The sequence below is a fragment of the Tachysurus fulvidraco genome, chromosome 21 (genome assembly GCF_022655615.1).
Source record: "Tachysurus fulvidraco isolate hzauxx_2018 chromosome 21, HZAU_PFXX_2.0, whole genome shotgun sequence".
Lineage (NCBI taxonomy): Eukaryota > Metazoa > Chordata > Actinopteri > Siluriformes > Bagridae > Tachysurus > Tachysurus fulvidraco.
Genome location: NC_062538.1, coordinates 9,052,870 through 9,065,740, shown reverse-complemented (window position 1 = coordinate 9,065,740; position 12,871 = coordinate 9,052,870). Strand labels below are relative to the sequence as shown.

General features: G+C 37.6%; 1 protein-coding gene across 3 annotated transcripts in view; it reads right to left on the bottom strand.

Moving 5' to 3' along the window:
- The window catches only part of myo5b (myosin VB), a 55,276-nt gene that overhangs the window by 36,675 nt on the left and 5,730 nt on the right, over positions 1–12,871 (bottom strand). For all 3 annotated transcript variants that reach the window (XM_047805800.1, XM_047805798.1, XM_047805799.1), the window contains exons 2-3: positions 4,456–4,566; positions 3,133–3,304 (exon numbers count right to left, since the gene is read on the bottom strand). In XM_047805800.1, coding sequence (XP_047661756.1) covers positions 3,133–3,304; positions 4,456–4,566 — 283 coding nt within the window. The remainder of the gene's footprint in view (positions 1–3,132; positions 3,305–4,455; positions 4,567–12,871) is intronic.

Genomic DNA, 12,871 nt, shown 5'->3' with positions numbered 1-12,871 from the left:
AGTGCTCTTTGTGGCATTCCTCAAAGAACACAACATTCAACCTATTAGCAAATAAAAAATGGAAAGTAGTTCCTTTATAAATTCCTTAAACAACTTAACAAATGTCCTCAAGACAATTATAAGAGAATTCTTTAAACTGCAAATGCAAAAAAAAGTGTCTCACTAAGTTACACTAAAATAATATTTTACAAAAATACCACATGCCTGGTGTGTGTGTGTGTGTGTGTGTGTGTGTGTGTGTGTGTGTGTGTGTGTGTGTGTGTGTGTAAGGGAAGAAAGCAGAAGGGTTTATTCTGATGCTGTATGAGGTATAAACCAGGCACTAAAGTGTGTGTTGTTTTTTTATATCAGCACAGTCTGGAGTGTGTTCCTCTGCTTATATCACTGTGATTTGAAACAAGAACAATGTGCGATTTATTAATGAACGACACATGGTGCATTTTAATGGTCTAAAACATTTTTTACGTCCATGAGACTAGTTCCTATTGACAATATGTTTTAGTTGCAATAACAGTCATTCCCTCAGCAGCCTCTCTCTCTAGCTCACACACACACACACACACACACACACACACACACACACACACACACACACACACACACACACACACACACATTTCAAGCAAAGACAGATCGCTCACAACCATAACTTCTTCCATAAGTATTAAACAAACGTCTTCCAAAAAAATCCTCACGTTAAAAATGATAAGTACTTTATTAAGCACCTTAAAACAATCTAGCAACAGGGGTCGCAAGCCAGGGATTTCTGTGCCTGTCCTAATAGAGAGGGTTGTGGCGTAAAAGGTACCAAATTTAAACATGCAAGTCATCAGTGTGAATTCCATACCGGAATTGTCAAGGCCCAGGTTAACAACAACCGTAATTGGGCCACAGTTGATCAAGGAAGAAGAGGAAGGAGAAGGGGTTTGAAGGATTAGGAACGAGCACATCGCTGGTTGGCTGTTTTGGGGACAAGGTCAGAGAGGCTAGATTGAGATGGTTTGGACATGTACAGAGGAGGGAGATGGTTATATTGGGAGAAGGATGTTGGAGATTGAGCTTCCAGGTAAGAATTCTAGAGGAAGGCCAAAGAGGAGATATATGGATGTGTTAAAAGAGGACATGAAGTTAATTTGCACAAGAGTAGAAGATGCCCTAACGGGAAAAGCCGAAAGTTGAAGAAGATTAAACGCTTTTAAACCTGTGTATTATCAGTCTCTGTCTCTTTACAAGTCCCAGTGCATAAGCAGTTACAATAAAGTATTAGAACGAGCACATTAATATTAACCCCAATTAACCCCCACATAAACATGTGCTGTTACACTATTACATAAAAATAATCCTGACCAATCAGATTTGTGCATTCAACCATGCTGTGGGATAAATCCATATATACTGCTTTATCTGCTGATTCATGTGACTTTTACAGCACTGCTGCTATATATCAAGACACGATGCCTCCACAGATACACCAGGCTGACTTAGGTCAAAGCTTACTATCTTTATTATGCTGTTATTTAAACAATCTCATATATTAAATGGTGTTCTGTCTTCTCATCACAACTTTTTATTGTATTTACATTTATACCAAGGTTCTTCAAATTGACCCCTGAAAGGTTAAAGTAAAAACGTTTGAAGAAGATTAGAAAAGGAGAGGCTTCTGTCTAGCCACTCTGCCAAAGCCCAGACCGGTGGGGGGCTGCAGTGATGGTTGACCTTCTGGAAGTTTGTCTCATCATCACACAGGATCTCTGGAGCTTAGTCACAGTGACCACTGGGTTCTTTGGCACAACCAAGAGTCTTCCAAGGGCTGGTCAAACTGAGCAATTGGTAGAAAATGGCCTTAGTAGAGAGGTGACAATGTTCTTTCATTTGAGAATTATGGAGGCCACTGTGCTCTTGGGAGTCTTCAGTGCAGAAGAATTTTTTGTAGTCTTCCCCAGATACTGTCTCTGAGCTCTGCAGGCAGTTCCTCAGTTACCTCATGGCTAGGGTTTTGCTCTGATATGCATTGTCAGCTGGGAGGCCTTCTATTGAGAGATGTGTGTTTTTTCAAATCATGTCCAATCAAATTCATTTACCACAGGTGGCCCCGAATCAAGGTGTAGAAACATCTCAGCAAGGTTCAGCAGAAATGGAAGGCAGCTGAGCTAAATTTCAAGTGTTTCTGCAAAGGGTCTGGATACTTATGTACATGCGATATTTCAGTTTTCCTTTCTCATACAAACAAAAAAAAATAAATAAATTTCTCATTTGCAAACATTTCTCAAATTCTGTTTTCACTCTGACATTATCTGCTACTGATTGTTGTTTAATGAGAAAAAAATGAATTGAACGATTGTAGTATCAGGCTGCAACATAACAAAATTGAAAAGAATGAAGGGGATCTGAATACTTTCCGAATGCACTGTAGCTCAGGATGTAATGCATGCTTCGGTAAGCCCAGAGGTTACACTAAAAGTCATTACAGCAATGAAAAGCTGTCTAGTGGTTGTCATGGGGATGCCTAATCCAATAAAAACGCAGGATAAAGCTTTTTAAAAGCTTGATAAAGGCTTTTTTGTTCACCTTCACTACACCCAGAGTAAAATTTATGTCTTACTCCTCTGGAGACTAGAACAAATGCTAAGAACGTAACAGACGTACTGTAACAGAAGCACAATGAAAGAAGAAACAAACAGTAAAAAAAAAGAGAGTGAATCAATATGAAGCATACATGATGTACACAGTAACTGTCTGTCTGAGAAGCAGCAGTTTATATAATACACATAGAAATATAATCTATATACACTCACTGTGCACCTACACATTCATGCAATTAACTAATTGGTCTGTTTATAAGAGCTTCAGGTCCTGTTCACAGCAACCCTCAGAATGGAGGGAAAATGGCAATCATTTCGACCATGGTAATGACCGAGGCCTTTACACTTCATCTGTTTCGAAGCAAAATGTGAGGTGAAATATTATGCAGTCAGTGTTTATTCTTCCATCACATAAAATAGGTCATTGTTTAATCCGAATGTCTTCAAAACATTAAAATCACCTGGAAATTTAAGACAATACGTTCAACAACCCTGTATGGTTTAAGTATCCACACAATCTTGTGAAAAGAGGCTCATGTACAAGACTCACCACAGTAGGTATAGATGTGGTTGGACTCCAGGAAGCGAACCTTGAGGTTGTGCAGCACTGCAGGTTCGTGCAGGTAGCTGAGGGCCGTGAGGTCGTTCTCTCCCACCAGAATGTCAGGGTTTCGTAGGAATGGGAGTGGGTTGTCTTTAGGGCCGACTGAATATGGCAGTGTCTGTGGAAACAAAGCAACGGTGCGCTGAGGGTGAATCTTAGCTGACAAGAAAGTCTACATTTATATATAAAGATATATAAAATAGATATTATATGACAGTGAATTCCATACTTGTGTGAAATATATCACAGTGTGGTCAAATGTGCATTAATAATTGGTCAAAAGGTCTAGAATAACAGAATTTATACATCAACGCTGACAGAAGTGTTGCAACAAATCAAAGGCTTATATCCAGCAAAATCACCATATATACAATATTTCAAACACCATAAAAATAATCATAGCCAGTTTTTAAGTGCCCATGAAATGCTATGAGAGTCATAATTTCATTCTGTATATTGACATACTGTATTCCCTTATTAAACAGGAAGTCAAAGATAGCATGTTAAACAGCTTGTCTGATTTACACAGCATCCGATAACATTGTAAACTGCTAGATCAAACAAGTTTAATTAGAGCTAGTTTTTGGCTGTGTGTGATCTCACACTGCCAGACCAACCATTGTGCCTTTGTCACGTTCATATTCCTTGAGCCAAAGTTCTCAAAATGGGGTCTGGGGTGTAGGTCCACAGGAATTCTTCACATCATAGCTTCTTTTTAAATCATGACAATAGTGAAGATCACTATCAGCTGGTATCAGTGTTGTCATGGTTACTATTTAGTCATCGTCATCATCATCAACATTATCATCATCATCATCATCATCATACATGTGAAGCTAATTAAGCATTCATTTGAAATAAAAGCAGTTCATCTAAAACTCAGGAACTAAAAAGCAAGTGGCAATAATTGCTTTATACTTCAACTACAAAAATAAATAAATAAAAGACTGAGGGAATGTCATGGTGGTGTTGATTACACTGATTATTTCCCCAGATATTCTGCATTGTTGTTTGAGGAGAGCCTCATACACACAGTTCAGCTGCATATTTCAGGGCCTGTATTTCCCACTCACCAAAACAACGTTAATGATTAATAATGGTGCACACGCACACACACACACACACACACACACACACACACACACACACACACACACACACACACACACACACACACACACACACACACACACACACACACAAACACACGCACACAGAGAAGAGATACAGCACAGGGATTGAGAGAGGAGAAACAGAGAGACTGCTCACCGATTCATCTTCGAGTTTGAGGTGCAGGACAGGATCTCCCTCTTTGTAGTCTTTAATAATCTCAGCAGGCTTCCACACCTCCTCTGGGTCAGGGATCCAAACCCGAGTGTACTGTAACACACATATGCATAATGTATGAATAAAACATCACAAATGCTAGGTTTGTTAATCAGACATTGCACTTAAGATCTGTGTATGTATGTGCATAACACATCGAGGAAGAACCAGAATAACAGATATTAAACAGGGATATTTTAGACTGGTGAATTTACACCAAACTGGCAAAAGCTGTGTGAAGTGCTCAGGGAAACGTGAGGCAAGAACGAACCTATAAACCATTTTTTTTTCTGGTTCAATTTCTGAAAATCACTGACCATGATTGCCATATTTAATTGATTGTGTCATTCCTGGGCATTTGCCTCATGTGTGAAATATTAACCCATAAATTTAAAAATGGTGGTAAAATAAAATAAAAATCAGCTCACAATCACTGTTGACAAAAAAAAAAATCCTGGTGCATCCTTTCCTCATGCTTTGTTTCTGTGACCTTATAACCAGCTGAGGTCAAGCTCAGAGTGAAGGTGGTGATAGGACAGTCCACAACAGTCTGGCTTAGTCAAATATAAAGCAATAAGGTGTGTTTGCTATATGCTGTGCCCTCGCCCCAACAACAAAATGACTTCAGACTTCAGTTCATTACACTTACAGAAAGAAGATAATAAGCCAGTAATGCACAATCATTCATTTTAAATGAATGATTGTGCACATCACTCTTATTAATACACCATTACACATCATTCATTCATTCATTCATTTTCTACCGCTTATCCGAGCTTCTCGGGTCACGGGGAGCCTGTACCTATCTCAGGCATCATCAGGCATCAAGGCAGGATACACCCTGGACGGCGTGCCAACCCATCGCAGGGCACACACACTCTCATTCACTCATGCAATCACACACTACGGACAATTTTCCAGAGATGCCAATCAACCTACCATGCATATCTTTGGACTGGGAGAGGAAACCGGAATCACTTTTATTAATACACTACACTATTACGCATCACTCTTATTAATACACCATTACGCATCACTCTTATTAATACACTACACCATTACACATCACTCTTATTAATACACTACACCATTACACATCACTCTTATTAATACACCATTACACATCACTCTTATTAATACACTACACCATTACACACCACTCTTATTAATACACTACACCATTACACATCACTCTTATTAATACACTACACCATTACACATCACTCTTATTAATACACTACACCATTACACACCACTCTTATTAATACACTACACCATTACACACCACTCTTATTAATACACTACACCATTACACATCACTCTTATTAATACACTACACCATTACACACCACTCTTATTAATACACTACACCATTACACACCACTCTTATTAATACACTACACCATTACGCATCACTCTTATTAATACACTACACCATTACACACCACTCTTATTAATACACCACACCATTACACATCACTCTTATTAATACACCACACCATTACGCATCACTCTTATTAATACACCATTACGCATCACTCTTATTAATACACCACACCATTACGCATCACTCTTATTAATACACCACACCATTACGCATCACTCTTATTAATACACCACACCATTACGCATCACTCTTATTAATACACCATTACGCATCACTCTTATTAATACACCACACCATTACGCATCACTCTTATTAATACACCATTACGCATCACTCTTATTAATACACCACACCATTAGGCATCACTCTTATTAATACACCATTACGCATCACTCTTATTAATACACCATTACGCATCACTCTTATTAATACACCATTACGCATCACTCTTGTTAATATACCATTACACACTTCTCTTACACTTTCCTTGTTCATTAAATATGTACTTGCCTTGTGTATGCTCCTGAGATTTCATAATAAAATGCCACCACAATCACAGCAAAAACATTCAATAGCAGCATATCACATCTGAAATGTAACTAGCATGCTGCAGAGATAGAAAAGTAAATACAAAGGCGATCCATCAGTCGTACATATAGAAAGCCAATGTGGCAGCTCACTGAAGAATAAATTAGGGCTTGTGAAGGCACTGGTGATTAACGCACGTGTGTAAAGCATGTGTACTCACTTGCGATAAATACAACATTGTGTGTATAGTATAGAGTACACTGTGGACAATAGAGCATAGAAACACCAAGCACGCACACACACACACACACACACACACACACACACAAATAGCCATCTGTTTCTAGAGAGCAGTATAACAGTCATGCAATGTTCAACCTTTATGAGCACTACCTAGCTGTATCGCTATTAGCTTTATCAGAGGTTCCAGGGACACATTCAAACCAAGGCTGATTTATTACATGCATTAATCTAATCACTAGCACAGCCCTCTGCGACTAAAAGATCGTCCGAGTTATTTAGGGTTTTTTTCCCCAGAGTTGCCTTAGGACCTGTCTTACAATTACATTTTTTTTAATAAAAAAATCTCCAAATACTTCAACAGGTCTAACTATTGAGTTTCTGCACACATTGATACTGTATTTGATGTACATTTAGACAATAACACAACAATTTATGATAAAAAAAGTTTCAAATGCTGTAATTACAGGGTGTGATATTTGCTCCTGTTGCATGATACATGTTCGTTTTTACCATAAATAACAATGTACAACAACGATTTATTAAAGAACTCATTGTGCATTCGACATTTACAGTTAGATGTATTGCAGTTACATTTACAGCATTTGGCACTTGCCCTTAACAGAGTGACGTACAAAACTGCTTTAAAATCTCAATCAGTGAATAAATCAACACTGGTTCACTAGACCACAGACAGCATTGTTGTGCAACGGCTGTGAAACAAATTCATTTGTGTAAACAAGCGTTTAATCATCAATCACTTTAAACCTCTTACTGCCTAATAAAGTTAATGAAAAAAAATATTAAAAAAGTAAATGCGGCTTGGAATGCTACAGAGAAACCAAAAACCTCAAATTAACCTAAAGGTTTATCTCTGACTGTTACAGATAAAAAGAGCTGATACTTGAAACTTCAATACCTGAATAATCGGCGTCTCCGAATATGAGGTCAGTACAGAGGAGCTAATAAAATGCTTTACAGTAGATGAACACGCAGATATCATACAGATACTGTTGAACGTGAGCAACCGGTTCCTCTAGGTATGAGGAAGATGTAGATAAAACTGACACGGTGATAATATGACTCAGAAAACTCTTACTAGCACACAGACAGCTCTGAGACCTGAAGCTCCAACCGAGTCATAAAACCTGCAGCAGACGACCCATGTGGCTTTGAATGTTTAAGGATGCAGCCCAAAGGAGCCGTGGGCATTGTCATAGTCTGTCTTTATACTAGAAGGATAAATCTGTTTTTTTCCCTCTGAGGTGTGTCAGCTTTATTTCAAATTATTTAAGATTATAGGCTTTTGTTTGAGGTTGCTGACTCGCAAAAGGACTTGATATTTGCTCATGACAGTCCTCTATAATATTAATTAGTCAGCATGCTAACTCTTGCTAAACCAATATAAGTTCAAGGAGTGGAGCTTTTTATACATAAGTAGTTATGGAGGAGGGCTCAAAGAGTAAAAAAAAAAAAAAGATTTAACTGCCAGACACCTAATCTCAACAAATTTGGACAAATCTTAGGACCCAATGCTCTTTAAGCTTTATAGAAATTGCCCTCTGGACTCCTAATGAGCAATTGAAAGACGTGTGGGAGAGAAATAAAAATGGTGTTGGACTTCTATTACTCTTATGCTCATAATAATTTAGTACCTGCTCCGATTGTTTTCCTTGCAATGAAGATTTTGAACCCCCACTGAGATTAAGATCCACCAGTTCCAGTTAGACTCTGCGATACTAAAGAAGAGATGCCAACTCCATGTGGTCTTTTGCATCAATACAAAATTTATTTGACTGTATTTTTATAATCACACCCTCCAGTGCCACCCAGATGAGAATGAGGTTCCCCTTTGAGTCTGGTTCCTCTCAAGGTTTCTTCCTTTACCATTCAAGGGAGTTTTTTCCTCACCACAGTCACCTGAGTCACCTCAGACTTGCTCAATGGGGATAAATACAGACACATCTAAATATATCTAATATTAATCTTGAATTTTGCATTCCATTAATCTTTATATTATTTTTTATAACAACCTTTTGTTCTATGTTTATGGTCTGTAAAGCTGCTTTGAGACAACGTCAATTGTAAAAAGGGTTATACAAATCAATTTGAATTGAATTGTAAAAGCTCCAAGAGATACAGTCGCTCTTGACTATATAGTGTACGGTTATACAAAGAACATTATTACATTTGCTCTTTTCGCTATAGCCCAGTTGAGGATGAGTTCATTACTATTTCCTCCTAATATTGACTCAGGGAATTCTACCTTCCCTTTGTTGCCTATGCATTTGTGTTAAGAGATAATAAAATGTAAAATTGTAACCTTAATTATTTAAAAAATTTTATTTATATATTTTTTCATAAAATTACAGAGTTCAGCAGACGCCCTTATCCAGAGCGACTTCCATTTTATCTCATTTTACACAAGTGAGCAATTGAGGGTTCAGGCCTTGCTCAGGGGCCAAACAATGGCTGGATGGTGAGCCTGGGGTTTAAACACTTAACACCTTAAACCACTAAGCTAACACACGCACCAAGGCAACAATGTCTATTGTTAAAAAATAACAGCATTATAGAAACATTTTCAGCTCAATATGAAATGCTGTGCAGAATAAAAAGTATTGGCATCCCATGCACATGTGGATAATGCACGTGTTACTTAACACAATTGCCCTAAATGTAATTAATTAAATCTTGTTTTCCAAGATTTCCAAGATCAACATTAAAACCCTGATCACATAAACAAAAGATAATGGTGTATAATTATGTTATATTACATATTAGAATAAATAATAAAGGGGGGAGGGGACAAATTGACCCACTAATATTAATAAACAACTCATTCATTTGTTGAAAAATTATTATAATGTATAATACATAATCATATTTATCTTTTAATATTCCATTGGTGATTTTTTTTTTTTTTACATTTATTGATTATTTTTAATAAATGCTAGTTATGCATATTAATAATCATAAAAATGTAATGTTAATAGTAAAAGAATGAAAAACATCTCACTGTTATTATTAATGAATAATAGTGAAACAATCAAAATGATTCGAATCTATTTGCATACATGATGTGATTACACATTTTGTTATTTGTGATAATTAATGAACATGTGCAAAAATATACCACATTTACTGAGCCCCATAACACCCTCCACACACAAGCATGTATAATCACCTTGTGCTCAAGCAACACCGGTGACATCATTTCCACTCCCCTCAGGTGAAATGACTCACTCGTGGTTATGTAAATGGCATGATGGTGATTCTCAAACCACAGCAGTCAGGAATCAGAACTGATCAGAGGAGCACGTAGGTGTGAATGAGGAAACTGTTTTTATTATATTATCGTGACAGCAGGTAACTTCATGTACTCGTAACGTATACAAATGCCACTGTATACAATTACAGCTGCTAACATTAAGCACTCGCTTGCCCCCTTTCCCCAAACATAAACTAGTAAAAGTGCTCATATATTTGTCATTTTTAAGCAGTTCTGAATGTTGTGTGAATAATTCATGCATCGTTTCCCTAATGATCATTTCCATACCTAGACATTTCTATATAAACCAGCCACTTTTTTGAAACTCAAGAAAAACTTCAGCACTATTCACACTTTGTCCTTCCACATCACAAGAGTTTCACATCACAAGAGCTCAGGTTCCTCTGTTATTACGTTATATGTAGTTTCAGCTTTTATGTCCAAACTAGTTGTCATTAAGCGTTTCCTGATTTGACTTTCCTCAGTTCTTTATTTGGCATTTCCAGTGCAGTCTCTCTTGCTGTATTGTTTGAGTGATGGTAATAAAATGAGCATTCACTTTTTAGGAAATGTAGAACAGGAGGAGGAATCCAGGGCAGATAATCTAATGTGCTAATCTAACCGTGAACCTTGTTGCCACTTACGAGGAACTATTTAAATATTACTAGTGGTGCTTTTTTTTATTTTATTTTTTTTATTTATTGGGGGGGGGGGGGGGGTGTTCCAGTATGTTCCAGTATTTATTTATTTGTTAATGAATCTATTTATTTTTAATAAATTACTTGAAAAAAAATATTAATATTAATTAAATTGTTCTTCCAAGATCTCTGTGATTACTGGGTCATGTGATATAATCTTGAAAATTCATCAGCATTGCAGTAAAGTAAACAAAGAACGTACCCCAAGGCTAAAACGGAACCAGGCAACACCTGCTGAATATTAACCTGTGTGTATATTAGACTATGTCACATGCAAACTGGCCTCAGCCGAGAGCCTCAGCTCATTTGATTTGTAAAGTATATTCTCTGAAAATATACCTGGCTGGATGAAAGCTTCTGTACCATTTACTGACAACTCACTTAACTAGCTAGCAGCACAGTCACACTACAGGCTAAAAAACAAACAAAACAAAACAAGGTCGGTTTTATCGTGTCCGTGTTCAGCATTGCATGTCTTGGTCATGTCGCACTCCACAGTGGTGCTTAATGACACGTTAAAGTAACCACTCAGGGCTTTATAGTATTTCATAAGTATTTCTGTTTTACATAGCCTACTAGGGGAAATATATTCCTATAAAAGTTCCAGACAAACTTTTTTTACACAAAGATGACAAAAAAAACATTTCTGCTTTCTCAGATGCCCAGATATATTAATCAATTTATTTGTTTATACTGATTAAAAATATCTGTTAAGTCGATCTCCATTTAGGCAGAATTGAAAAGCTACAGCGTGAGCCACGGCCGTGTCCTACATTCGTGTGGTGTTTAATACACTGAATAAACGGATGTCTCACAACCGATTAAATGAACAATGGCATCAAAATTTCCAAGCAGCCCCACAGCTGAACTCTTAACTGAGCTTTAAACTGACTGGAATTTGACCGTCTCTTTTCAGTTCTCACGTTCTTCTGCTCCTATTTAAAGCCGACACAAACACACAAAGACCCTGGGTGACCTCTGGCATAATGTGTCATATGGAAAAAACATTTTGTAAACATGCAATTAGCATAAACGGGAGCGGAGAGTATTCAAGCTCCGGCTTAATGAACGTCTCTAACGGTCTCTAATCTTCACCCGGATTAGACCTAAATCTGATGACATCATTCTCCAGGAATACACACTGTAGCTTTAAATAACTTTGTCTTTGTAACAACAAAAAGCAATTGTGAATTCTCAACAAAACTATGCAACATACATACTAAATAAAGGTCAGTGATAAAAAGTTGCTGTGGTGGAAGAAAAGCAGCTGAACAAGCAGCACAAACTTGCTCTTCTGGTCTTTTGTTGGGTTTTTATTGTCCCTTTGCCGTCACTGAGCTTCGATACGAGCGGAGAATCTCACACGCTCCTAGTTCAACGTATATCCTCGATCCTTCTTGCTTCGTAATAATAAGTTAGAAAAAAATTATTTGAGACTAAATCATCAAGGCATGAAATCAGTGGCCTTTGTAGCATATTCTAGTCATGCTGTCATTTCTAACAAAATTATTCATTATAGATGAGAAGAAGGAGAGTATCGATACAACGTGAGAAGCCGTGCTATAGGCAGGGAATGGGATGGACACTAAATGTTCCTCCAGCCAAACCCTGCACTGTGTGAACCACAAGAACATGATGTTCAAAGAGACAGGGTGTGTCCTAGTGGTAGTGAGCTTGTCCTCTATCTTCAATCGTCGCTCCCTCCAATGTCCGAGAATAACCGGCTACTAAAGCTCATTATCAAAACATGACACAGACTTGACATTATGTTGCATAGTGTTTCTACACTGCAACATTGATTTCTCAAATCTGATTGGTCAGAAGGTGAGCTGTTTTCTAACACTGCAGTTCTGGCAGTGAGAAAAACCACATGTCTGGATTTATGTGCCACCAGAAGATTTGGTAACATGACAAACTGCGTTTTTGTCTTCTTGACAATCCCTAAACCTGACAGTTGGCTGGTGAGAGAATAAGTGCATTCCAAATCGCATACTTATACTTGCGCACTAATTTTTACCATTGTTTAGTATATACAGTGTGAGTAACAGTTCCGACAAGATTATGAACACTTCCTGGAGTGTGGAACGTTAGATGCTTGCAAACGGTCTCGGCTTGAAAGCAGTGGCACGGCTACTAGGCACTCGAGTGGACCAAACGTCTTACAAATGTCTTTTAAAGTAGCCCATGTTGTGAACATACTACTCTCCTAAAATTCATACATTAGAGTACCTAGTA